We start from the raw sequence: 26,039 nt of genomic DNA on the forward strand, positions 1-26,039 counted from the left end.
GGAACACTGCATCCTCTCGCACGAGGGATTTGTGTTCCTTGTTTCAGACCAAATTCTGTCTTGTGCGGTTGGAGCAGCGATCTGGGTGGGGTGTGGGATGAAAGGAGAGAAGTGTTAGAAGGGTTGGAGACCAATAATGATGTCCCTGAGTCAGTGCACCGCAGAGGCCCCCAGCCTCTCCTGGTTGCTGTCATTTTGTGTCTGAGTTTGCTGCCCTGCCCTCGTGTGATCTCACGTGCCCTCGTGCTCCTGTGTGCAGCGCGCGTACACCTCAGCCTGGGAGAAGGACAAAACCAGCATCCACATCATGCCAGACACCCCAGGGATTTTGCTAGCCCAGCAGAACAAAGTGAACTACAGTGAGGTAGGTGCTTGAGGTGGGATTAGGGGTTGATGGCTGTCCCTTGGTGTGTGCCAGGCAGGAGAGGTGTTTGAGGGGAGTGTTTGTTTTTGTTTCAGAAACTGTACAAGCTTGCGATGGAGGAGGACAAGAAAAAGGGCTACGACATGCGGGCAGATGCCATTCCTATCAAGTCTGCTAAAGCCTCCAGAGACATTGCAAGTGATGTAAGTACCCAGCAGCCCTTGGCCATATGCCCAATTAGCTAGATTCCAGGAACTTTTGTGTAGCAACAAAGATAGTTTAAAAGTAGGTTTTAATATAAAAATGTGTTCCCTACTGGGGTTTGATGTCTCTCTTTAAACTTGCAAATCTCTCTCCATGTTCTTCACATGTTAACTCCTGAATAGGAGTGGTTTTGGTAGTCATGCTTGAAGGTCACTCCTTGATTCTTTCTGTACTGGGTATCTAGTGAACTTTAGTTTTGGGTATTGCTGTGATAATTTTGGAGGCCTTTTGTACTCCCAGTTACTGAGAGTATTTTGTGGGCCTTGGAGTATCTCCAGAAATGCTCCAGCTGCTCTAGAATGCAGTTCGTCAGCCGAATACTTTGTCAGTCTGAATCTCTGTGGTTTCAGAATCTAAGTTGTCTGAAGGTTGTGCCCCAGAGGCTGCTGGGGACATAAATAAAACTAAGCTGAAACTCACTGAGCACCTTTCTTATTGCCATTTCAGTACAAGTACAAGGAAGGCTACCGCAAGCAGCTTGGCCACCACATCGGAGCCCGCAACATCGAGGACGATCCCAAGATGATGTGGTCAATGCACGTAGCCAAGATCCAGAGTGACAGGGAGTACAAGAAAGCCTTTGAGAAATCCAAGACTCACTTCAGTAGCCCAGTGGACATGCTGGGAATTGTGTTGGCCAAGAAATGTCAGGAGCTGGTCAGTGACGTTGATTACCGCCACTATCTGCACCAGTGGACTTGCCTGCCGGACCAGAACGATGTTATCCATGCTAAGACAGCCTATGACCTGCAGAGCGATGTGAGTACTGGATGATAAGTGTGGGAATTGGAAAGTGTGTGTCATTTCCTTGCACTGCAAGGTATAGAAGCTGCACTCTCACCAAACTCACTCTCTCATACAGCGATTTTTTGCACCTGTTTTGTTTCATCTGTTCCAAGCAAGGTCATGAGATCTTCAAGAGTGAATGAATCTCTTGAAGGAAGGTTGAGTATTACCAAGGTTTATATGCAGCTAATCAGTCAACCAAACAGTAGAATTAGCTGCATGTTATTCTTGATCATAGACTATTTAATGCCTTTAAGTGCATAGAAACAGGAAATTGCTTATGTTGATTTTTTGGTTGCAAGACTTTGGACAGGATTCCTTTCTCCTACGTTGGGGAAAATGGTTTCAGTTAAGACCTGCTGTTTTAGTGGGTGATCATTTATTTGTTGTGAATAAAGGTTACAGGAAAAATCTACACATTCTTTCAAGGCTATGTTTTAATCCTGTTACTCTTTAACCATTTCCCAACATGCCTCTTAAAGACAGATAGAGGGTCTGAATCTAGGCTGCCAGCAGAGTTTCTTGCAGATTGCACTAGGAGGAAGACAACTTATAGAAAGTAAGCATTAGCTGCATGGTATATGTGAAATGCTAATTGAAAGTCAATGAGATATCAACATTAATGAGACAGCTGTCTTTGTATTTTGCACTTAGAACTTTAACTGTGAAAACTTCTCAGAACCATGTGAACTTTGTTGCTATTTTTATAACTAGCATAACTTGTGTCATGTTTTTGGTACCAGAACTGCTACAAATCCGACCTTGAATGGTTGAGAGGTATTGGCTGGGTCCCAATTGGGTCCTTGGAAGTTGAAAAAGCCAAGAGGGCAGGAGAGATCCTGAGTGATAAAATATACCGTCAGCATCCAGACACCATCAAGTTCACCAGTGTTCCTGATTCTCTAGAGATGGTCTTGGCCAAGCAGAATGCACAGACCATGAATAAGGTGAGTCTAGGTTTCTTTAGGTAACACATCAGCAGTCTCCACCTCAACCCTGGAGACAGGATTAGAGCTACAGATGTGTGGTTTGCTGTGTGAGATTTCAGCATGATTAGGCTTTCAAAGTGTGGGTTACCTTCTTGGTAATCAACAGATGAAGTTATCTTCAGGAAGGGCTAATTTAATAGCAATACTCTAGGGAGCATTCTGCCCTTTTTTATTAAGCATAAATGTTTGATGGAATTCTTTCTTGTTTACTAATTCCTAACCTGGACATGAAGAGGAATGAAAACAACTTCTTATGGCTACATAAAGAATTAGGATGTTTTAGACTTGCAGTACAGATCTGTAATTGTTCTTATCATAGGATAGGATAGGATAGGCTAGGCTAGGCTAGGCTAGGATAGGATAGGATAGAATAGACCAGGTTGGATAGCTTGACTTGGAAGGGGCTTCAAAGAATATCTAGTTCCACCCTCCCTGCCACGGGCACTGATACCTTCCACTAGACCAGGCTGCTTAAAGCCTCATCCAGCCTGGTCTTAAACACTTCCAAGGATGAGGTGCCACCAACTTCTCTGGGCAACCCATTCCATCATCTCACCACTCTCACAGTAAAGAACTTATGTTTTAGGAGCTCTCCAAGTAGTCACTGTTGGTTTTTCTCCACTTTTAACATCCATTATTTCTCCTGCAGCGTTTGTATACTGAGGCCTGGGATAAAGACAAGACTCAAATCCACGTAATGCCTGACACACCTGAAATCACTCTGGCCAAACAGAACAAGCAGAACTACAGTGAGGTGAGTGTGGTGGTTCTCCAAATGTAACTACTCTGTATCATCATCAGTCTGATAAAACTAGGTGATCATAGGCTCATAGAATGCCTTAGGTTGGAAGAGACCTTAGAGATATCTACTCCAACCACCCCGATACAGCCAGGGACACCTCTTGACTAGAGTTGGCTGCTCAAGGCTCCATCCAACCTGTCCTTGAATACACCCAGGGAGGAGGCATCCACAGCCTTCCTGGGCAATCTATTTCAGAGTCCCACCATCCTCGTACTGAAGAACTTCTTCCTAAGATCCAATCTAACCCTGCTCTCCCTGAGCTTCAAACCATTCCCTCCTTCCCTGTCACTAGACATGACTATGAAAATTTCCTCTCCAGCCTTCCCATAGGATCCCTTCAGGTACTGGGAGGCAGCTCTGAGGTCCCCCTGGAGTCTTCTTTTCTCCAAACTGAACAACCCCTGCTCACTCAGCCTGTCCTCATAGAACAGGTGCTGCAGCCCTCTTGTTTGTGTACAGCGGTGCATAGATACAACAGTGAGAATTACTGAAAGTAAAGTCCATGAGAAGTTGTCTCTTAATGAATTTTGGGAGTCCTTTCTGCCACTGCACATACTGTTGGGTAGGGACAAAACTAATTCCCACACTGGAAATACCATAAAATCAATTTCCAGCACAATTCTGAAGAGCAGTGATCTCAGTGTTGGATGTTAGCTGTGGGGAACAATTTCACATCAGAAAGAGGTGGATTTAAAAAGTAAGTTTTGCTCCACTTGCAAAGAATAATGGCTTATCTCTAATAAATATCAGTGCTGTTTATAGTATTGAAAGTAAAAACATGTCAGCTGATGCATTTATCAAAGACCTTCTGTTGATATGAATTTCCATCAGCTGCTGATCTGGGGTTTTGAGTTACACAGAGTTGGGCTGGAATAAGTCTAAACCCAGGGGTTTACATCTACTCCAAAGCACTTTGTTTTGCATACAATGGAATACATGGAACTTATTTATGAAGGCTCTTGTTTCATTCCCCAACTAGAAACTCTACAAACAGGCCATGGAAGAAGACAAGAAGAAAGGCTACGACCTGAGAATTGATGCAATCCCCATCCAAGCTGCCAAAGCATCCAGGCAAATCGCCAGTGATGTAAGGGACTACTGCTTTTCTTCTTTGGGTGGTGATAACCTCAAAGTTATCAACTGCATTCCATAAAAAGCATTTCACTTCAAGTGTGATCTTAAAGCATACATTTTTGGAAGCAAGGTATTAGATGTGGTTGAAGACTTAGGTGTAAAAATTAACTATTGAGAAGTTCTAAGGACAACATCATGTGAAATTTATAGCTCATAAACCTGTGTCTTGAATTAAATCTTGACACTGTGTAATTACATTTAATAAAGATGAAATATATTGAATAAGGAGAGGATTATTTCTCACTAATATCAGTGGAGATTGTGAAATATATTGAATAAGGAGAGGATTATTTCTCACTAATATCAGTGGAGATTATTTGTTCACAAAGCTTACTTCACAGATCCCTATTTGGGAGTCTAACAGAAATCTCAAAAACTGAATATGAAAAGCCATGTCATTAGCCCCAGAATGGCCTAGACAGTTTGGTTTCCTCATACTCTAGATTCCAGAGAAATTCAGAAACTTTGTTATTGTAAATATGTAACATGAGTAACTGGTTTTAAAGGTGATGTAGAACCATAACACCTGGGTTGCTGTTTCAGTACAAGTACAAGGAAGGCTACCGCAAGCAGCTTGGCCACCACATTGGAGCCCGCAACATCGAGGACGATCCCAAGATGATGTGGTCAATGCACGTAGCCAAGATCCAGAGTGACAGGGAGTACAAGAAAGCCTTTGAGAAGACCAAGACTCACTTCAGTAGCCCAGTGGACATGCTGGGAATTGTGCTGGCCAAGAAATGTCAGGGGCTGGTCAGTGACGTTGATTACCGCCACTATCTGCACCAGTGGATCTGCCTGCCGGACCAGAACGATGTCATCCATGCCAGGAAAGCCTATGACCTGCAGAGTGATGTAAGCTCCTTGTGATTTAGTGTTGCATGAGGAATGTATTTGATGTCAGGCCATCTCATGCCAAAGTGATAAACCCAAATTGTCCTGGCTTATCTATAGTTTTATGGCTAACTGTAACTCAGGTCTCCAACAGAACTTGTTTATTAATTGGTATTTAAATTGAGTTCTGTAATTCCAGAGTTTTGAGTGCTTATCATTTGCTATTATATGCATTGTGATTCCTATCTCAGAGTAGGTGAAATGGAGTTATTTCTCCTAAGACTTCCTGTAGGGTTTTGTCTTCATTTGAATTCAATATTGAGAGTGATGTTAGTAAACTGTGAAGACTTCTCAGAACCATGTGAACTTTGTTGCTATTTTTATAACTAGCATAACTTGTGTCATGTTTTTGGTACCAGAACTGCTACAAATCTGACCTTGAATGGTTGAGAGGTGTTGGCTGGGTCCCAATTGGGTCCCTGGAAGTTGAAAAGGCCAAGAGGGCAGGAGAGATCCTGAGTGATAAAATATACCGTCAGCATCCAGACACCATCAAGTTCACCAGTGTTCCTGATTCTCTAGAGATGGTCTTGGCCAAGCAGAATGCACAGACCATGAACAAGGTGAGTCTAGATTTGGTTAGGTCAGCAGTCTCCACCTTAGCCTTGAAGATAGGACTAGAGCTATGTATGTGTGGTGAGATTTCAGTACAAGAAGGCTGTTTGAGATGTCAGCATGAAGAGGCTCTAAAAGTGTGAGTTACCTTCTTGGTGATCAACAGGTTAAATTACTTTCAGCAAGTGCTAATTTTAATATCTTCCAAGTTAAATTAGAATTGTCAATGTGAAGCTTAGAGTATTTCCATATATTCTCTCCAGTGATGTGCTGTCTAACTTTCACCTAACTGTTAATATAGATAATTGCTATAATTAAGCTTACCTCACAATCTGCTATTAAACCAAATAATTTCAGGGCAGTTTTTGAATTATCCTTATTTAGTTTAGCATGGTATTTAAAATGTGGGGTTTTTTCTTCTCTGTGGCCATGATCTCAGTTTTATTTCTGTCACTAAACCCATGCCCTCTTTCACACAGACCTTGTTGATGGAGCTTAGATCTCTCTGTTTCTGTTGAGCATTCTCTGCCTTTTTTCTAAACATGCCTTTTAACAGAATTCTTTCCAGGTTTGCTAAGTCCTAACCTGGACATGAAGTATCTAGGGGAGTGAATATAAAATCTCATTGCTATGCAAAGAATAAGGATATTTCAGATTTGGAGGACAGATTTATAATTCTTGTGGTTTAGGAGGTCTCCAAGTAGTCCACTTTCTTTTCCACTTTTAACATCCATTATTTCTCCTGCAGCGTTTGTACACTGAGGCCTGGGATAAAGACAAGACTCAGATCCACGTAATGCCTGACACACCTGAAATCACTCTGGCCAAACAGAACAAGCAGAACTACAGTGTGGTGAGTGTGGTGGTTCTCCCAGTGCAGCTGCTCTATCTCATGGCTAGATCAGCAGCAGCTTGATAAACCTTACCTAGATGATACCATCTCATTCTTTACGTCGCCCCCAATATTTATCCTCAAAGCTGTGGCTTTGAAACCATGTTTGCATATTGGTACAGTAGGTACAAAATGAGCACTACTAAGAGGAAATTCTGTGAGAGGGTGGGTGTTTATAGTGGGTTGTTGAAATCCTTTCTACCATTGAGCATTCTGTTGGGAAGGCACAAAATTGATTGCAATACTGCAAATACCACAAAGGTAATTTCCAGGACGTATCTGAAGAGAGTGACCCCAGTCTTGGATGTTGATTTAGGGGAACAAATTCACATCAGTAAGAAGTAGGTCTAAAAAGTAAGTTTTATTCTACTTGTGTAGAAGAATAGTGTAGCTCCAAAACCAAACCTATAGTCAATGTTATATATAGAATAGAATAGAATAGAATAGAATAGAATAGAATAGAATAGAATAGAATAGAATAGAATAGACCAGGTTGGAAAAGACCTTTGAGATCGAGTCCAACCTATCACCCAACACCATCTCATCAACTAAACCATGGCACCAAGTGCCTCAGCCAGGCTCTTCCTAAACACCTCCAGGGATGGTGACTCCACCACCTCTCTGGGCAGCCCATTCCAATGGCCAGTCTCTCTTTGTGGGAAGAACTTCTTCCTAACATCCAGCCTAAACCTCCCCTGGTGCATCTTGAGACTGTGTCCTCTTGTTCTGATGCTGGTTGCCCGGGAGAAGGGACCAATTCTCACCTGGCTACAGCCTCCCTTCAGGTAGTTATAGGCAGCAATTAAATGCAGTCTTGAAGAATCACAGAAAGACAGAATGCCAGGTTGGAAGGGCCCCCAAGGATCATCTAGTCCAACCTTCCTGGGTGGTAGTGTAGTTGAAATGAAATGGCCCAGCACCCTGTTAAGCTGAGTTTCAAAATTGACTAATATAGGTGAATCCACTGCTTCTCTTGGGAGATTGTTCCAGTGTCTAACTGTTCTTATGGTGAAACATTTTCTTCTGCATTACAATCATTTTGGCTGGCAAAGATCATTAAAACCATTGAGTCCAACCCTTAACCCAGCACTGCAAGGTCACCAATAATATCATAGTATCAGTCAGGGTTGGAAGGGACCACAAGGATCCTCTAGTTCCAACCCCCCTGCCATGGGCAGGGACACCCCATGCTAGATCAGGCTGGCCAGAGCCTTGTCCAGCCTGGTCTTAAACACCTCCTGGGACAGGGCCTCAACCACCTCCCTGGACAACCCATTCCAGGGCTTCACCACTCTCATGGTGAAGAACTTCCTCCTCACCTCCAGCCTGAATCTCCCCACCTCCAGCTTCATTCCGTTCCCCCTAGTCCTATCACCACCTGAGATCCTGAGAAGTCCCTCCCCAGCCTGTGTCCCTCAGTACCACATCTACATTTTGATCTAATGTTGATATGAATTTTTTATTAACTGCCAGTCTGGGGCTTTGAGTTCAGGTAGTTAATTAGAATAAATCTTAAAGCAACTTTTTAAGTCTACTCTACGTAAAGCCACTTTGCTTGGCATAGAATCTATTATATGTAACTTATGAATCCCATTGTTTACTTTTTTCCCCAACTAGAAACTCTACAAACAGGCCATGGAAGAAGACAAGAAGAAAGGCTATGACCTGAGAATTGATGCAATCCCCATCCAAGCTGCCAAAGCATCCAGGCAAATTGCCAGTGATGTAAGAAACTTCTTTGTTTCTTTGTGTGGTGACATCTGAACTGTGCAACCTGACAGTTATCAACAGGATTCCATAAAAAGCATTTCAATTAAAATTTGATCTCAAGGAATAGAGTTTTGGAAGCAAGTTATCAGATGTTTAAATACCTACTCAGAAAATGAAATGTTGAGAAGTTATTAGGACAATATAATGCTGCTACTATGTTACTATTATAGCTCATAAACCTTTGTCTTTAATTAAATCAGTATCTATGTTATCATATTTAATAAGGATTAAGTATATTGAATAGAATTATAGAATCATACAATGGTCTGGATTGGAAGGGACCTCCAAAGCTCATCTAGTCTAACCCCCTCTGCAGTAAACAGGGACATCCCCTACTAGATCAGGTTGCCCAGAGCCCCGTCGAGTCTCACCTTGAATATCTCCAGGGATGGGGCCCCAACCACCTCCCTGGGGAACCTGTTCCAGTGTTCCACTACCCTCATGGTGAAGAAATTGTTCCTGACATCCAATCTAAACCTGCTCTTCTCTAGCTTGAAGCACTGCCCCTTATCCTGTCACCACAGGCCTCTGTAAACAGCCTCCATCCTTCTTGCAGGCCCCTTCAGGTACTGGCAGGCCACTATTAGGATTCCCCAGAGCCTTCTGTTTTACGTACTGAGCAACCCCAGCTTCCTCAGCTTGTCCTTCATATCAGAAGTGCTCCAATAATGAGGAGAGGATTATTCATCACTAATATTTGTAGAGGTTGGGGTTTTTTTTCAGAAAGCTTACTTCAAAAATCTGTTCAGGATCAAAACACAAATCTCAAAAATTAAATGTGAGGATCCATGCTGCTAGCCCCAGAATGGCCTACACAGTTTGAACTCTTTTACTCCAGGTTGTAGAGAAATTCAGAAACTTTGTTGTTGAAAATATTCAACATGAATAACTGATACAGAAAGGTGGTGTAGAACCATAACACCTGGGTTGCTGTTTCAGTACAAGTACAAGGAAGGCTACCGCAAGCAGCTTGGCCACCACATCGGGGCCCGCAACATCGAGGACGATCCCAAGATGATGTGGTCCATGCACGTAGCCAAGATCCAGAGTGACAGGGAGTACAAGAAAGCCTTTGAGAAGACCAAGACTCACTTCAGTAGCCCAGTGGACATGCTGGGAATTGTGCTGGCCAAGAAATGTCAGGGGCTGGTCAGTGATGTTGATTACCGCCACTATCTGCACCAGTGGATCTGCCTGCCGGACCAGAACGATGTCATCCATGCCAGGAAAGCCTATGACCTGCAGAGTGATGTAAGCTCCTTGTGATTTAGTGTTGCATGAGGAATGTATTTGATGTTTTCCATAAGTGGGTCAGGCCATCTCATGCCAAAGTGATAAACCCAAATTGTCCTGGCTTATCTATAGTTTTATGGCTAACTGTAACTCAGGTCTCCAACAGAACTTGTTTATTAATTGGTATTTAAATTGAGTTCTGTAATTCCAGAGTTTTGAGTGCTTATCATTTGCTATTATATGCATTGTGATTCCTATCTCAGAGTAGGTGAAATGGAGTTATTTCTCCTAAGACTTCCTGTAGGGTTTTGTCTTCATTTGAATTCAATATTGAGAGTGATGTTAGTAAACTGTGAAGACTTCTCAGAACCATGTGAACTTTGTTGCTATTTTTATAACTAGCATAACTTGTGTCATGTTTTTGGTACCAGAACTGCTACAAATCTGACCTTGAATGGTTGAGAGGTGTTGGCTGGGTCCCAATTGGGTCCTTGGAAGTTGAAAAGGCCAAGAGGGCAGGAGAGATCCTGAGTGATAAAATATACCGTCAGCATCCAGACACCATCAAGTTCACCAGTGTTCCTGATTCTCTAGAGATGGTCTTGGCCAAGCAGAATGCAGAGACCATGAACAAGGTGAGTGTTGATTCCAGGAGGCAACATCAGCAGTCTTTCTTTGTTTTAGGTGATTCATGAGAAACTCACTTGTTTTGGAGTGCAATATTAATCCCTTCCTGTGTCCTTTCCTAGCGTTTATACACTGAAGCATGGAATAAAGACAAGACCAGCATTCACGTCATGCCTGACACCCCAGAAATCCTGCTAGCTAAACAAAACCAAGTCATCTACAGTCAGGTGGGTAAAACTGAAGGGTTGAGGATATTAAAGTACAAGTACAATTTTGTCATCTCTGACTTTTACTTAATCTGATAATATCACTGAAGTTGTTTAGTGTCACAAATTGCCAGCTCCAGTGCTAAAAATCAGAGGCCTTATTTTCCTAGTTTTTTCCTCCTGGCTAAGTGATTGGGTTTTTAAATCTATTGTCTGCCATAAATGAGCAATCATTTCCATATCAAGATAGGGAAAGAGATAATTTAACTTCTAGAACATACCTTTGCTTATCTTCTCTAAGTAATTTCCATTTTCCCAATATCTACAAGACCCTTGAAATCTGTGTTTTGTTTCTGGTTTTCTAGGGCTGTGTTCAGTTACTTAAGTTGTCTGAATATTAACAATATTGTTTAGGGACTTATTTTTATCACCCAGACATACTTCACTCAAGTGCAATTCCAGTTTTGAAACAAAAAATGTCTTTTTCTTACAGAAAATGTACAGACTAGCTTTGGAGGAGTCGAAGAAGAAGGGTCATGATCTGCGTTTTGATGCCATTCCTATTCAATCTGCCAAAGCATCCAGAGAGATTGCCAGTGATGTAAGCAGGGCTTTTTTATCATATTTGTGGGGATTTGCTAACTGAAGTCAGTCAGGATGTTTGTTCTGTTGTTTGTGTCTTGGGTTTATAGGGAGCGAGACAGATGCTCTTTTACACCCCCCAAAAAGGGTAAAAGAGAACACTCCATGCAGGATTGGAAAGGGTTTGAAATGTCAATGGAAGTTCTATTCACAACTAGGTATCACAGAACAAAAAGCATACACAATACCCAAGTTCATAGTCCACCTCATTAAGCCTAAAGCTTTCCACAGCCTTCCCCCAAACTAGGCCAAAGCCCAGGCCTCAAATGCACACAGGGACACACATCCCAGCCCCGCCATACCTACCTGTACCTCCCTACCCAGGCCTGAATCGAATTGAGTAGAGTAGAGTAGAATAGAATAAAATAGAATGATAGAATAGGAATAAGAATAGACTAGACTAGACTAGACTAGACTAGACTAGACTAGAATAGAATTAACCAGGTTGGAAAAGACCCCTGAGATCATCAAGTCCAACCTATCACCCAACACCATCTTATCAACTAAACCATGGCACCAAGTGCCTCTAAAAATCCAGCTTGGCAGCACCAGCCCCTGCTTCCCCAAAAACCTGAGACAAGGGAGCAGGGAGAGGAGGAAAGGCAGAACAGCTTGTGCTATTCATTTATAAAGGGGAGATGCAAGCATTCTGGGAATGAGATAACAGAAGATTACACTTCCTGGTCCACCCCTGGACCTATCTGGCCTCTAGTGGTCTGTACTATATGGTTTAAGACATCCTAGTTGCTTAAACCCATAATAGTTTCTTAATGTAATACCCTAATTTTATAAAATAGGAAATACTGACATCCAGTTATTCTAGTGCAGGCCTTTAGAATGTGGAAAGAATGAGATATATATGAAAGGAACAAATAAACCAAGAATGAATATAATTCCTACAGATTCTTAGAATGCTAGAGGCTGGAAGGGACCTTCAGAGATCAAGTCCAATACCCCTGCAAAGCAGGATCACCTATGCCCCCTGTAATTTTCCACTGATGTCCATGGATGTTCAAGTAGGATAATCAATCAGACAAATGAGACTAGGCTTGAATTGGCCAAATGAATTTGATTCAAAATAAGAAATATTCTTAAATCTCTTCCCCAAAATAGATGCATTGGTATTAAATAAATTCTAAATGGTTGTTTTCCTCAGGAAAAATAAAGAAGTAGTTCTGTTTAATTACTGAAATGCCAGATGTCTGAACACAAAAACAGGGGGGAAATTCTGCATTGACTATGGCAGGTTTTGCCTTCTGTGGTGAGGAAACCTCACTAATACACAGAGGATATGAATCCTTTATGCTCTTTAGTATTTAAACCATCTGTATTAAGACTAACTCAGACTATCTTCATCCAGGTGTTTTGCAATAAGCTTTTGAAATAAGCTGATCTTTACATTTTAATCTTAATGGGAATAGAATGTGAAGTATCAAACTTGTTGGTAAGTAGGTGGCACAAAACATTCAGTGGTGATGTAAAACAGCAGGCAGAGTGATGGAACAAAAAATCTTAAGAGGGTAATAAAAACAGGAGAAAGAGAGAAATCATCTTTTTAGCTAAGCAGAATATGAATGGTTTTGTAAAACTGTGTGACTTGTTTATAAATTTAATAATTGATGATTATATTTATTAATACAGCATGTGAATATGAATCTCTTTGATTTCAGTACAAGTACAAGGAAGGCTACCGCAAGCAGCTTGGCCACCACATCGGGGCCCGCAACATCGAGGACGATCCCAAGATGATGTGGTCAATGCACGTAGCCAAGATCCAGAGTGACAGGGAGTACAAGAAAGCCTTTGAGAAGACCAAGACTCACTTCAGTAGCCCAGTGGACATGCTGGGAATTGTGTTGGCCAAGAAATGTCAGGAGCTGGTCAGTGATATTGATTACCGCCACTATCTGCACCAGTGGATCTGCCTGCCGGACCAGAACGATGTTATCCATGCCAGGAAAGCCTATGACCTGCAGAGTGATGTGAGTGAATTGTTAAATTAGTAATAGGTAATTAAAAATACTGGGTCTTTCATCCATGGAATTATGGAGTCATTATGGTTGGAAATGACCTTTAAAATCATCAAGTCCAACCATTAACCCAGCACTGCCAGATCACCGCTAAACCATGGCCCTCAGCACCACATCATCTACACCTCTTTTAAATCCCTCCAGGGGTGGGCATTCCATCACTGTCCTGGGCAGCCTATTCCAGGCCTTGACAGCCCTTTTGCAGAAGAAATATTTCCAACCTAAACCTCTCCTGGCACAACATGCTTAGTTACTTATGTCAGACATGTTGCTAGAGGTGAAATGTTTAGTAGTCTGTCATCAAATTTCTGTTTAATTCTATTTTCTTCATCCTCAGCCTGAGGTATAAAATGTGTGTAAATCTATTTGTGGTGTTCTTCAGTGACTCTAGTCTGTTTATTAGTCAATTATTCAAACATAGCAATTGCTTTCAAAACCATCCCATGCTACTATGCAGAAAGATGTACAGTTGTTCATTTAGCCTAAGATATGCTTATTTATAGTTACAATTATCTTAATCTTTGATCACACTTGCACATGTGTCTTTCATATTCTTTCAGGCTGTTTACAAAGCAGACCTGGAATGGCTGAAAGGCATTGGATGGGTTCCTATTGGCTCTGTGGAAGTTGAGAAAGCCAAGAGAGCTGGAGAAATCCTGAGTGAAAGGAAGTATCGTCAACCAGCAGACCAAATTAAATTCACTAGTGTGACAGATTCTTTGGCCATGGTCTTAGCCAAGCAAAATGCTGAGACCATGAACAAGGTGAGGCTTTATTTTGTCAATATTATTACTAGCTGATAAAACTTGTTCATGGGGTGAAAAATACAAAATAAGAAGTAAAGACTAAACCCTTTCATTGTAGACTTAGAGAGAGGCCAGATGCAGCCTTTGCTCAGGAAGCTCTGTCTGAACTAAACAATTAGCAAAAGTACCAAGTAAAAAATTGCCTAAATCACATCTTTTTCAGTAGTAATACTAAAAATTGTGATGAATTCCCCTCTTCCTCAAATCTCAGCTGAAATCCTGTTTTTAAATGTTTGTTTAGTATAGTTCTTCTGTTTTGTTAATGTTGCTTCACTGTATGAAGCTCGTCTCTGCCAGAACAGGCTACATTTTTCCTGTTGTCCTTACAATCCTGTGAAATTGGCAGAAATGGTGTTCCAGACAGGTGATAGAGTATGTCCAGAGGTGGTGGTGCCTTAAACATGCTACAGTATAGGATGCAGTAGAACAATGTGGCTCTTCCTGCAGCTGCTGTGATGCTGTATTCTTGACTGAATGTCATGCTGCGTGATGAACAAGTTATGAGGAAACAGCTTATGCTGTATGGAAGTGAAGCTTCTGTAATTTATCTCAGACATGGAGGATGAAAGTCACAAAGCACCTACTCCCTTATTAAGAAACATCAATCTAAGGTCTTGTAGAGATAGAGCAGAATAATTACAGAAGCAGAATCACAGTATGTTAGGGGTTGGAAGGGACCTCTATGTATCATCCAACTCCTTGCCAGGGAGGCTGTACAGGAACATGGCCAGGCAGGTTTGAAAGCTTCTAGTGAGGGAGATTCCACAGCCTCTCTGGGCAGCCTGCTCCAGAGCTCCAGCACCTTCATACCAAACAAGTTTCTCCTCATGTTGAGGTGGAACCCCCTGTGTTCTAGCTTGTGCCCACTGTTCCTTGTCCTGTCACTGGACACCACTGAAAAGAGACTGGCGCCTTCATCCTGACACCTACCTCTCAGCTATTCTATAAGATCCCCTCTCAGCCTTCTCCTCTCAAACCTAAACATCCCCATTTGTCTCAGTCTTTCCTTACAGGAGAGATGTTCAAGGCCCCAAATCATCCTTGTTGCTCTCTGTTGAGCTCTGTCCAGTAGGTCACTGTCTCTCTCTTATAGCAACTTCCCAGCAGTCCTATACCAAGGCATTGCTGTGCCAGCATGACCTGAGAAATAATGAAGGAGGACAAAGTTTCCTTCTTGAGCTGTTCCATGAGAAGATTTGCTCTGTCAGGGTGATTAAAGCTTGCTTGAACAACCCCTCATAGATTGTAAAATACTTTATTTGGTCAAACATATTAAGGTACACTAGAGGTTGGAAGGGACCTCCAGATATCATCCAGTCCAAACCCCCTGACAAAGCAGGATCACTTAAGGTGGTCTGCACAGGTGGTTTTTGAAAGTCTCCAGAGAAGGAGACTCTACAACCTCTATGGGCAGCCTGTGCCAGGGCTCTGTCACCCTCACTGTAAAGAAGTTTCTCTTCATGTTGAGGGGAAATCTTCTGTGTTCACGCTTGTACCCTTTGTTCCTTGTCTTATTATTGCATGCCACCAAAAAGAGCTTGGCCCTCTCCACTTGACACCCACCCCTCAGATATAGATACACATTGATGAGATCCCCACTCAGCTTTCTCTTCTCAAGACTAAACAGCCCCAGGGCTCTCAGTCTCTCTTCACAGGGGAGATGCTCAAGTCACCTAATCATCCTCGTGGCTCTCTATTGGATTCTCTCCAGCAAGTCTCTGTCTCTCTTGAAACTGGGGAGCCCCAAACTGGACACAGTATTGCAGGTGTGGTCTGAGCAGAGCAGGGTGGAGGGCTCTTCTCTCAAGGATATATTTTTGATAATTACTGCTTTCAGCTTTGAAGTCTTTCCATCATGACACTGGTGAAGGACCTTGCTAAAGGAATGTGTTTTCCTCTCTCCTAGCGTCTGTACACCGAAGCCTGGGAGGCAGACAAGACATCGATCCACGTCATGCCTGACACGCCGGACATCCTGCTAGCCAAGGCCAACGCCGCCAACGTTAGCAAAGTAAGGACACTGAAACAGAGACTCAAGTCATGGGAACTCAGAAATGAAGTAGCATTTTGTGAACCAAAATACAATCCTCCAAAATAATCATTTGTGAAAACTGTAAGGCAAAAAAACCCCCTCTGAGATGTAGAAATTCTTTCAGACTATTGAGAAGCTCTTTTCTCTCTCCTTTTGTACAGAAACTTTATGTACAAGCCTGGGAAGAGGCCAAGAAGAAGGGTTATGACATGAGAGCTGATGCAATTCCAATCCAAAGTGCAAAGGCTTCAAGAGATATTGCAAGTGATGTATGTTCTTCCTTTACCTTTCTTTTCAATTAACTTGAGAAACAAGAATGAACTAATAAGCTAGGTACAACTTAACAAGCCATGGTGTGTCAGAGTCACCATGAAAGCCTACTAACAAAGGATTCACTGCAGAGAGAAAATGGGTAACAGGTTCCAAAAGGAACTTTGAATTCCAAATCCTGACATTAAGCAGATAGTAAAAAAAAAAAATGCCTACAACAAACTAGAATGAAAATGAACAAAAACAGTGGAGCAAAAATGTGTTAGGCATTTCTGAACTCTAGATATTTCATGGCATATAAAAAGAAGTTTGTGATCAGCAGCAATATGAAATGATGGAAAATTCATCCCAGAGTCACTATTTCTCTTATTTTTCCATTTCACAGCTGCTCCTCATAGGGCTGTGCCCAAACCCCTCACCAGCTTAGGTTGACAGCTTAGGAAGCTGGAAGCCTTTTCCTAGTTGTATCCAGGTGAGCAGTATGTGGCTGCTGACTTTGTTTCTGTGTTTCTAGTACAAGTACAAACTGACCCACGAGAAGGAGAAAGGGCACTACGTTGGGTGCAAAACTGCCCAGGAGGATCCCAAACTGGCCCTGGCAGCACGTGCCATGATGCTGCAGAACGACCGACTCTACAAGAAGGCCTACAATGACTCCAAGACCCAGATCCACTTGCCAGTGGACATGCTGGCAGTGCAGGCAGCCAAGGAGTGCCAGACACTGGTCAGTGACGTTGACTACCGCCAATACCTTCACCAGTGGACCTGTCTGCCTGACCAGAATGATGTGATCCATGCCAGGAAGGCCTATGACCTGCAGAGTGATGTGAGTGAGAGTATCTATTGGAAAGCTTTATGGCAGCTGTGTGCCTGGGCAAAAATCCTTTCACATGCACATTCCTGAGCCTGTAGCTAGTCTTGATGTATTTCTTTTGATCCAAATTGGAAGAAGCTAGACTTAGATTAGACATTAAGAAGAAATTCTTCACCATGAGGGTGGTATCACAGTATAACTAAGGTTGGAAGAGACCTCAAAGATCATAGAGTCCAACCTGTCACCACAGACCTCATGACTAGACCATGGCACCAAGTGCCATGTCCAATCTCCTCTTGAACACCTCCAGGGACGGTGACTCCACCACCTCCCTGGGCAGCCCATTCCAATGGTGAGGCACTGAAACTGGTTGCTGAGATAGGTTATGGAGGCTCCAAGCCTGGAAATGTTCAAAGCTGGGTTGGATGAGGCCTTGAGCAACCTGGTCTAGTAGGAGGTGTCCCTGCCTATGGCAGGTGAGTTGGAACAGAATGATCTTTACATTCCCTTCCAACCCGAACCGTTCTGTGGTCTTGTAATGGGTTGGGGCAGACCCCCTCCCCACCACAGGCAGAAATAACGACTCAGACAAACGGATTGCAAAAGTGATGAAAGTTTAAATAGAAAGCAGTGAATGTTACAGAAAACCCAAAGCGCAGTGACAAAGAAAGATCCCATCCCCACCTGAGGGTGCATCCAAAACCCCCAGGGCTCCTTCTTCCCCCTCCCTCTGCTGGGCTAGTCTCAGCTGGCCAGGCCTGAGACTGCCCATCCCCCTGTGGCCTTGGGCCCAATCAGGCCCATGGCCGGGAGATCTCTCCCCCAGTTACCAAGTCTCGGAGAGGGAAGGAAAGAGGAAGTGCCAGACCCCACCACAAAATTTATAGTGGTGCAAGGGATTATGGTAGAAATACCTAATTTCCTGAGTCCACCCACTGGGATGGACTTCTGGACACAGGAAACACCCCTGTAGCAGAGGGCACCCAGCCCAAACTACGACAGGTCTGTGATCCTTTCCAAACCAGTAATGTTTTCAGCTTAGGGGCCATTCACATGGAAGGGAATCATGTTTCTGACAGGTTTTTGGTCTGCTGCAAAATGGCATCACTGGTCTACATGGAGCAAGTATCTTTAAAAGACAAATAATGTCCTTGCTCTGCACATCAGGGACTCAGCTGTGTGTGGAAAGGACCTGGCGCAACACAGTCTCATTGACCACTTGCTTTGTGCCTGTGGGAAAAGGAGCTGGGGGAAAGCCTTGTGTGAAAGATCTCTGCACTCAGAGTTCTCCCTGCAGCGTCACTAACCCTTGGCCTATTTGCAGAACGTGTACAAGGCAGACCTGGAATGGCTGCGAGGCATCGGCTGGTTGACAGAAGGCTCTGTTGACGTGGTCAAAGCGAAGAAAGCCCAGGAGCTGCTGAACGAGAGGCTGTACCGCACGCGGCCCGAGGAGCTCAAATTCACCAGCATCACTGACGCGCCAGACGTTGTCCAGGCGAAGATCAATGCTGCACAGATCAGTGACGTGAGCTCAGCTTTCATTTACCTCTCACAGACTCACAGGTTGTTAGGGGTTGCAAGGGACCTCCCAGGATCGAGTCCAACCCTCCTGCCAGAGCAGGACCATAGCATCTAGCACAGGTTGCACAGGAACACATCCAGATGGGGCTTGGAAGTCTCCAGAGAAGCAGACTCCACAAGCCCTTTGGGGAGCCTGTGCCAATGCTCTGTGACCCTCACAGTGGAAAAGTTCCTGCTCGTGTTGAGGTGGAACCTCCTGTGCTGCAGTGTCTGTGCCTTGTTCCTTGTCCTGTCACAGGGTGCCACTGAGCAGAGCCTGTCTCCTCCCTCTTGACACCCAGCCCTCAGATATTTATAGACATTTATTAAATCCCTTCTTAGTCTTCTCTCCAAACTAAACAGCCCCAGGGCTCTCAAACTCTCCTTACAGGACAGTTCTCCAGTCCCTTAATTATCCTGGTAGTTCTCTCTTGGATTCTCTCAAGTAGGTCCCTGTCCCTCATGAACTAGGGAGCCCCAAACTGGACACAATATTCCAGGTGTGGCCTCACCAGAGCAGAGTAGAGGGGGAGGAGAATCTCCCTGGATCTGCTGGACACATTCCTCTTAATGCACCCTGGGATGCTATTGGCTCTCTTGGCCACAAGGGCACATTGCTGACCCATGGATAACTTCTTAACCCTCCAGGGTTAACCACCCACAGGGAATTGTTTTTCTTTGTGGTGGAGAGTACAGCTTCTGCTGTGGGAATGACTAATTGGAAACTAACTCAAACCAGTGTTGGCAAATGATTCCTCTTGGTGGGTTCTGTTCCTTCTCCAAACCATAGGGAAATGTCATTGTGCTTCCTCTCTCCTCAGCGTCTGTATCGTGAAGCCTGGGATAAAGACAAGACGCAGGTTTCCGTGCCCTCTGATACCCCTGTAATGCTGCAGTCCAAAGTCAACGCTCTCAACATCAGCAATGTAAGAGAAGATCTTTGTGTGTGAAGCATTACTAGATGCAGAGTGAAAAAAGCGCTCTTCCAGAGCAGGCTTTAAGAAAAGGTATTGGTACCAGCAGGTCCTGACTGCGTCTAACAAGGGTGATTAATTTTCTTTGCAGAAACACTATCAGAAGGCCTGGGATGAGGCCAAGGCCAAAAGCTATGACATCAGAGCTGATGCCATTCCCATCAAACAGGCCAAGGCTTCCAGAGACATTTGTAGTGAGGTACAGTCTTCTCTTAATGTGCTTGCTGTGTCCAGCTGAAGTTCAAATCAAAGGGTTAGATTAGACTAGACAAGTCTAGACTAGACTAGAATAGAATAGAATTAACCAGGTTGGAAAAGACCTCAGAGATCATCAAGTCCAACCTATCACCCAACACCATCTAATCAACTAAACCATGGCACCAAGTGCCTCAGCCAGTCTCCTCTTAAACACCTCCAGTGATGGTGACTCCACCACCACCCTGGGCAGCCCATTCCAATGGCCAATCTCTCTTTCTATGAAGAACTTCTTCCTAACATCCAGCCTGAACCTCCCCTGGCACAGCTTGAGAGTATGTCCTCTTGTTCTGGTGCTGGTTGCCAGGGAGAAGAGACCAAACCCCCACCTTGTTACAACCTCCCTTCAGGGAGTTGTAGAGAGCAAGAAGGTCTCCCCTGAGCCTCCTCTTCTCCAGGCTAAGCAACCCCAGCTCCCTCAGCTGCTCCTCATAGGGCTGTGCCCAAACCCCTCACCAGCTTAGGTTGACAGCTTAGGAAGCTGGAAGCCTTTTCCTAGTTGTATCCAGGTGAGCAGTATGTGGCTGCTGACTTTGTTTCTGTGTTTCTAGTACAAGTACAAACTGACCCACGAGAAGGAGAAAGGGCACTACGTTGGGTGCAAAACTGCCCAGGAGGATCCCAAACTGGCCCTGGCAGCACGTGCCATGATGCTGCAGAACGACCGACTCTACAAGAAGGCCTACAATGACTCCAAGACCCAGATCCACTTGCCAGTGGACATGCTGGCAGTGCAGGCAGCCAAGGAGTGCCAGACACTGGTCAGTGACGTTGACTACCGCCAATACCTTCACCAGTGGACCTGTCTGCCTGACCAGAATGATGTGATCCATGCCAGGAAGGCCTATGACCTGCAGAGTGATGTGAGTATGTGTAGAGATGTGGTGGTTGCTACTTGTGCTACTTAATATATGGCAGCCTGATTTTGATGATTTCATGAATTATAGAATGGTTTGGGTTGGAAGGAACCTTAAAGGTCATCTAGCTCCAACCCACTGCCGTGGGCAGGAACACCTCCTGCCAGACCAGGTTGCTCAAGGCCTTGTCCAGCTTGGTCTTAAGCACTTTTGCATATGAAACACATTTGATATTAGACAGCCACAAGGGATTTATCTTTAGACTGCCTTCTTCAGTTTTACTTGTTGCTGATCTTATCTGCTCTTCTTTTATCCTTTAAAAAGTGTTGGTATTACCTCTATTTTGTTTTTTTAACTCTTTAGTTGGTGTCTCTTATGTTTCATATGGTTGTTCTAATCTAAGTTAGTTCTAATCCCCATTACCTCTATAACCTTTTTTTTGCTTTTACTTTTTCCCCCATCCTTTTTGTTAAGTTTTCCTATGGTCAGCTTGATTTTTTTGTTTGTTTGCCTGGACTTGTAAACTGAAGTGACTAGAGGAATAAATATTGTGTAGGGGACAGGAGTACACTTTTAAGATCTTGGCACTCCTCATCATTAATGGCAATTTGGTTCACTTGTTTCCTCTCTATTTAACTTCACAAGGTTTAGAGTCAGAGAATTATTTTGGTTGGAAAAAACCTCTAAGATCATCGAGTCCAACCATCAACCTAACACCACCATGGCCATAAAATCATGTCCCAGAGTGCCATGCCCACACATTTCTAAATGTCATAGAATTGTCAGGGTTGGAAGGGACCTCAAGGGTCATCTAGTTCCAACACCCCTGCCATGGGCAGGGACCCCTCACACTAGATCAGGTTGCTCAGAGCCACATCCAGTCTGGCCTTAAAACCCTCCAGGGATGAGTCTTCCACCACCTCCCTGGGCAGCCTGTTCCAGTGTCTCATCACTCTCGTGGTGAAGAACTTCCTACCCCCAGGGAGGTGGTGGAGTCACCATCACTGGAGGTGTTTAGGAAGAGACTGGATGGGGTGCTTGGTGCCATGGTTTAGTTGATTAGAGGGTGTTGGGTGATAGGTTGGACTTGGTGATCTTGAAGGTCTTTTCCAACCTATTCTATTCTATTCTATTCTATTCTATTCTATTCTATTCTATTCTATTCTATTCTATTCTATTCTATTCTATTCTATTCTATTCTATTCTATTCATACTTCTCTTCTCTTCTCTTCTCTTCTCTTCTCTTCTCTTCTCTTCTCTTCTCTTCTCTTCTCTTCTCTTCTCTTCTCTTCTCTTCTCTTCTCTTCTCTTCTCTTCTCTTCTCTTCTCTTCTCTTCTCTTCTCTTCTCTTCTCTTCTCTTCTCTTCCCTTCCCTTCCCTTCCCTTCCCTTCCCTTCCCTTCCCTTCCCTTCCCTTCCCTTCCCTTCCCTTCCCTTCCCTTCCCTTCCCTTCCCTTCCCTTCCCTTCCCTTCCCTTCCCTTCCCTTCCCTTCCCTTCCCTTCCCTTCCCTTCCCTTCCCTTCCCTTCCCTTCCCTTCCCTTCCCTTCCCTTCCCTTCCCTTCCCTTCCCTTCCCTTCCCTTCCCTTCCCTTCCCTTCCCTTCCCTTCCCTTCCCTTCCCTTCCCTTCCCTTCCCTTCCCTTCCCTTCCCTTCCCTTCCCTTCCCTTCCCTTCCCTTCCCTTCCCTTCCCTTCCCTTCCCTTCCCTTCCCTTCCCTTCCCTTCCCTTCCCTTCCCACTACTTCTACTCTACTCTACTCTACTCTACTCTACTCTACTCTACTCTACTCTACTCCTTACAACCTAGTTCCCAGATTGTATTTTGCTTATGACCCTGAACATCCTCTTGATTATGAAAAGGATTCATCTAAATGTCAGCTGGATGACACTTTAAGTAGACCTTTCCCGAGACACCTGCTGCTTTATGTAGTTTCAAATAATGAAGGTGGTCACTTTAAACACCATGTTTTCCTTTGTTTTTTCCTGACTGTATCTGTAGGCTGTCTACAGGGCAGACTTGGAATGGCTCCGTGGAATTGGCTGGCTGCCTAATGACTCCCCAGAGGTTAAGAGAGTGAAGCAGGCCCAGGACCTCCTGAGTGACAACGTGTATCGCACGCCCATTGACAGCGTGAAGTACACCAGTGTGGTGGATTCCCCAGATGTTCTTCTCGCCAAAACCAACGCTGAGCAAGTCAGCATTGTACGTTGCACTCTTCTCCAAGTTGTGTGGAGGTTTTAAACGGCATCACAGAATCTATCTGGTTGGAAGAGACCTCAGAGATCATCCAGCCCAACCTTCGACCCAGTGCTGAAGGGTCAACACTAAACCGTGTCCCAAAGCGCCAGGTCCGCACGCTGCGTGAGCACCCCCGGGGATGGTGACTCCACCACAGCTCAAGAGACATTTCACTGTGAAAATGTCAAATTGTTTGGTGGTATTTTAAGTCAAGTTCAACATTTTTCCAGTCATTTTAGTTTTTTAGAGATCATTTGGGAGAGGTTTGTGGGATTTTGTGTTATTGACAAGTGAGCTTCCATATGGAAAATATCATAAAATGCTCTGTTTTCACAGCAAAAGTACAAAGAAGCCTGGGAGAAAGACAAGACTATGATCCATATTATGCCAGACACACCTGAAATCAACCTAGCCAGGAGTAATGCTGTTAACTACAGCAAGGTATGCTTATCATTTTATTTCTTTACATTTCTGTAAAACAATGTGGTGCATCCTGCAATCTTCCTAGAGCCACAGAGTTCCTAGGAGGAAGGGACCCCAAGGATCATCTGGCCCAACCTTTCTAGGTGATAATGTAGCTCACAGGATGTCAGGGTTTGGAAGGGACCTCCAAAGATCATGGAGTCCAACCCCCCTGCCAGAGCAGGAGCATAGAATCCAGCACAGGTCACACAGGAACACATCCAGATGGGACTTGAAAGTCTCCAGAGAAGCAGACTCCACAATGCCTCTGGGCAGCCTGTTCCAGTGCTCTGTGACCATCACAGTGCAGAAGTTTCTCATGTTGAGGTGGAAGCTCCTGTGCTGGAGTTTCTATCCATTGCCCCTTGTCCTATCCCAGGCTGCAAGTGAGCAGAGTCTGTCCCCTCCCTCTTGACCCCCAGCCCTCAGATATTGATAACCATTGATTAAATCCCCTCTCAGTCTTCTCCAGACTAAAAAGTCCCAGCACCAAGTTTTAAAACTGTCCAATGTAGGGGAAGCCACTGCTTCCCTTGGGAGTTTTGAACATTCTAAGATCTTCCAAAGCTGAAGATTAAGTTGTGTGAATCTCATAGAATCACAGAATGGTTTGGGCTGGAAAGGACCATAAAGATCACCAAGTTCCAACCCCCCCTGCCACGGGCAGGGATACTTTCTGCTCAACCAGGTTGCTCAAGGCCTCATGCAAACTGGCCTTGAACACTTCCAGGTAGGAGGCACCCACGACCTCCCTGGGCAACCTGTTCCAGGGTCTCATTGCCCTCACCATCCATGTTTGAGAGGCAGGAAGATTTTCAGCAGCATTTCTGGCGAGGAGGAGGAGGAGTAATGCACAAAACTTCTTACAGTATTTCAGCCAGTGGGGCTGTGAAATGTGTGTTTCCTGAATGGCAAATTCCAGAGCATTTAGCAAATGTGTGACATTCTGCTGTCTTTCCAGAAAATGTATAATAAAGATTGGGATGAGCTGAAGACCAGTTATGATTTGAGGGCAGATGCAATCCCCATCAAGACAGCCAAAGCGTCTCGAGAAATCGCTAGTGACGTAAGTGCCAGATTCTGTTCTAACTGGAGGCAGTGCTGAGGGGGGGTCTCAGCAGAGCAGAGGGGCAGAATCCCCTCCCTGTGCTGCTCCTCTCCCTGCTTTGGATGCAGCTCAGCACACAGCTGCCTGCTGGGCTGCCAGTGACCATTGCTGGCTCCTGGGGAGTTAGTCATCAGCTGACATCCCCAAGTCCTCAAGGCTGCTTTCAATTCCCTCCTCTCCCAGTCTATGTTTATGCTTGGGATTGCCCTGATCCAGGTGCTTGGCCTTGTTGTACTTCATGAGGGTGGCATGGGCCCACCTCTCAAACCTGTCCAAGTCCCTCTGGAACTCTTATAAAATCCTGTGATGTTTCTGCTCAGACTTGTATTAAGGTGCTTCTAGCTCTTCACAGGCTTGAAGAGCCATTTCATGAGGACTGGGCAGTGATGGTGCTCTTTGCTCTTTAGAATAGGTGCTTCTAGCTCTTCACAGGCTTGAAGAGCCATTTCATGGGGACTGGGCAGTGATGGTGCTCTTTGCTCTTTCCCCCAGTACAAGTACAAACTGGATCACGAGAAGCAGAAAGGACATTACGTTGGAGTTCCAAATGCAAAGGAAGACTCCAAAATGCAGTTTGCCCTCGGCATAGGCAAAGTTCAGAGCGAGCTGGAGTACAAGAAGCACTTTGCCAAATGGAAGACACAGTGTCACCTGCCAGTAGACATGGTGTCCATTGTAGCAGCCAAGCAGGGCCAGTCTTTGGTCAGTGACGTCGATTACCGGCATTACTTGCATCAGTGGATCTGCCTCCCGGATCAGAATGATGTCATCCATGCTAGGAAAGCCTACGACCTCCAGAGTGATGTGAGTTGATGTAAAGGTTCAGCTTAATGGCTACACTGGCTCTTCTTAGGATCACAGAAGTGTTTCAATTGGAAAAGATCTTTAAGATCATCAGCTCCCACTGTTACCTAGCTACCAAATCCCTAAACCATAGAATCAATAAGGTTGGAAAAGACTTCAGAGATTACCAAGTCCAACCTATCACCCAACACCTCATGACTAACTAAACCATGGCTTCAAGTGCCACATCCAATCCTCTCTTGAACACCTCCAGGGATGGTGACTCCACCACCTCCCTGGGCAGCACATTCCAATGGCCAGTTACTCTTTCCGGGAAGGACTTTCTCCTCACCTCCAGCCTAAACGTCCCCTGGCACAGCTTGAGACTGTGTCCTCTTGTTCTGGTGCTGGTTGCCTGGGAGAAGAGACCAACCCCCACCTGGCTACAACCTCCCTTCAAGAAGTTGTAGACAGCAAGAAGGTCTCCCCTGAGCCTCTTCTTCTCCTGGCTAAACGACCCCATGTCTCTCAGCACATGTCCGTGTCTTTGCAGCACCTCAGAGATAAGGATTCAATCACTTCTCTGGGCAGTCTGTTCCAGTCTTTGAGAACCCTCTCAGTGAAGAAGTTTCTTCTAATATCCAACCTAAACCTCCCCTGGTGCAACTTGAGGCCATTTCCTCTTGTTCTG

General features: G+C 44.5%; 1 protein-coding gene across 1 annotated transcript in view; it reads left to right on the plus strand.

Annotated features, from left to right (window-relative positions):
* NEB (nebulin) overlaps positions 1–26,039 on the plus strand; it is a 163,301-nt gene that overhangs the window by 51,770 nt on the left and 85,492 nt on the right. The window contains exons 49-75 of the mRNA XM_054177633.1: positions 260–364; positions 460–567; positions 1,076–1,387; positions 2,158–2,361; positions 3,053–3,157; positions 4,185–4,292; positions 4,883–5,194; positions 5,593–5,796; positions 6,537–6,641; positions 8,298–8,405; positions 9,390–9,701; positions 10,115–10,318; positions 10,433–10,537; positions 11,010–11,117; positions 12,829–13,140; positions 13,749–13,952; positions 15,901–16,005; positions 16,188–16,295; positions 16,811–17,122; positions 18,435–18,638; positions 19,495–19,599; positions 19,739–19,846; positions 20,454–20,765; positions 22,756–22,959; positions 23,332–23,436; positions 24,419–24,523; positions 25,058–25,369. Coding sequence (XP_054033608.1) covers positions 260–364; positions 460–567; positions 1,076–1,387; positions 2,158–2,361; positions 3,053–3,157; positions 4,185–4,292; positions 4,883–5,194; positions 5,593–5,796; positions 6,537–6,641; positions 8,298–8,405; positions 9,390–9,701; positions 10,115–10,318; positions 10,433–10,537; positions 11,010–11,117; positions 12,829–13,140; positions 13,749–13,952; positions 15,901–16,005; positions 16,188–16,295; positions 16,811–17,122; positions 18,435–18,638; positions 19,495–19,599; positions 19,739–19,846; positions 20,454–20,765; positions 22,756–22,959; positions 23,332–23,436; positions 24,419–24,523; positions 25,058–25,369 — 4,896 coding nt within the window. The remainder of the gene's footprint in view (positions 1–259; positions 365–459; positions 568–1,075; positions 1,388–2,157; positions 2,362–3,052; positions 3,158–4,184; positions 4,293–4,882; positions 5,195–5,592; positions 5,797–6,536; positions 6,642–8,297; positions 8,406–9,389; positions 9,702–10,114; positions 10,319–10,432; positions 10,538–11,009; positions 11,118–12,828; positions 13,141–13,748; positions 13,953–15,900; positions 16,006–16,187; positions 16,296–16,810; positions 17,123–18,434; positions 18,639–19,494; positions 19,600–19,738; positions 19,847–20,453; positions 20,766–22,755; positions 22,960–23,331; positions 23,437–24,418; positions 24,524–25,057; positions 25,370–26,039) is intronic.

Source organism: Dryobates pubescens, chromosome 2, assembly GCF_014839835.1.
Source record: "Dryobates pubescens isolate bDryPub1 chromosome 2, bDryPub1.pri, whole genome shotgun sequence".
In the NCBI taxonomy this organism is placed as follows: Eukaryota; Metazoa; Chordata; class Aves; order Piciformes; family Picidae; genus Dryobates; species Dryobates pubescens.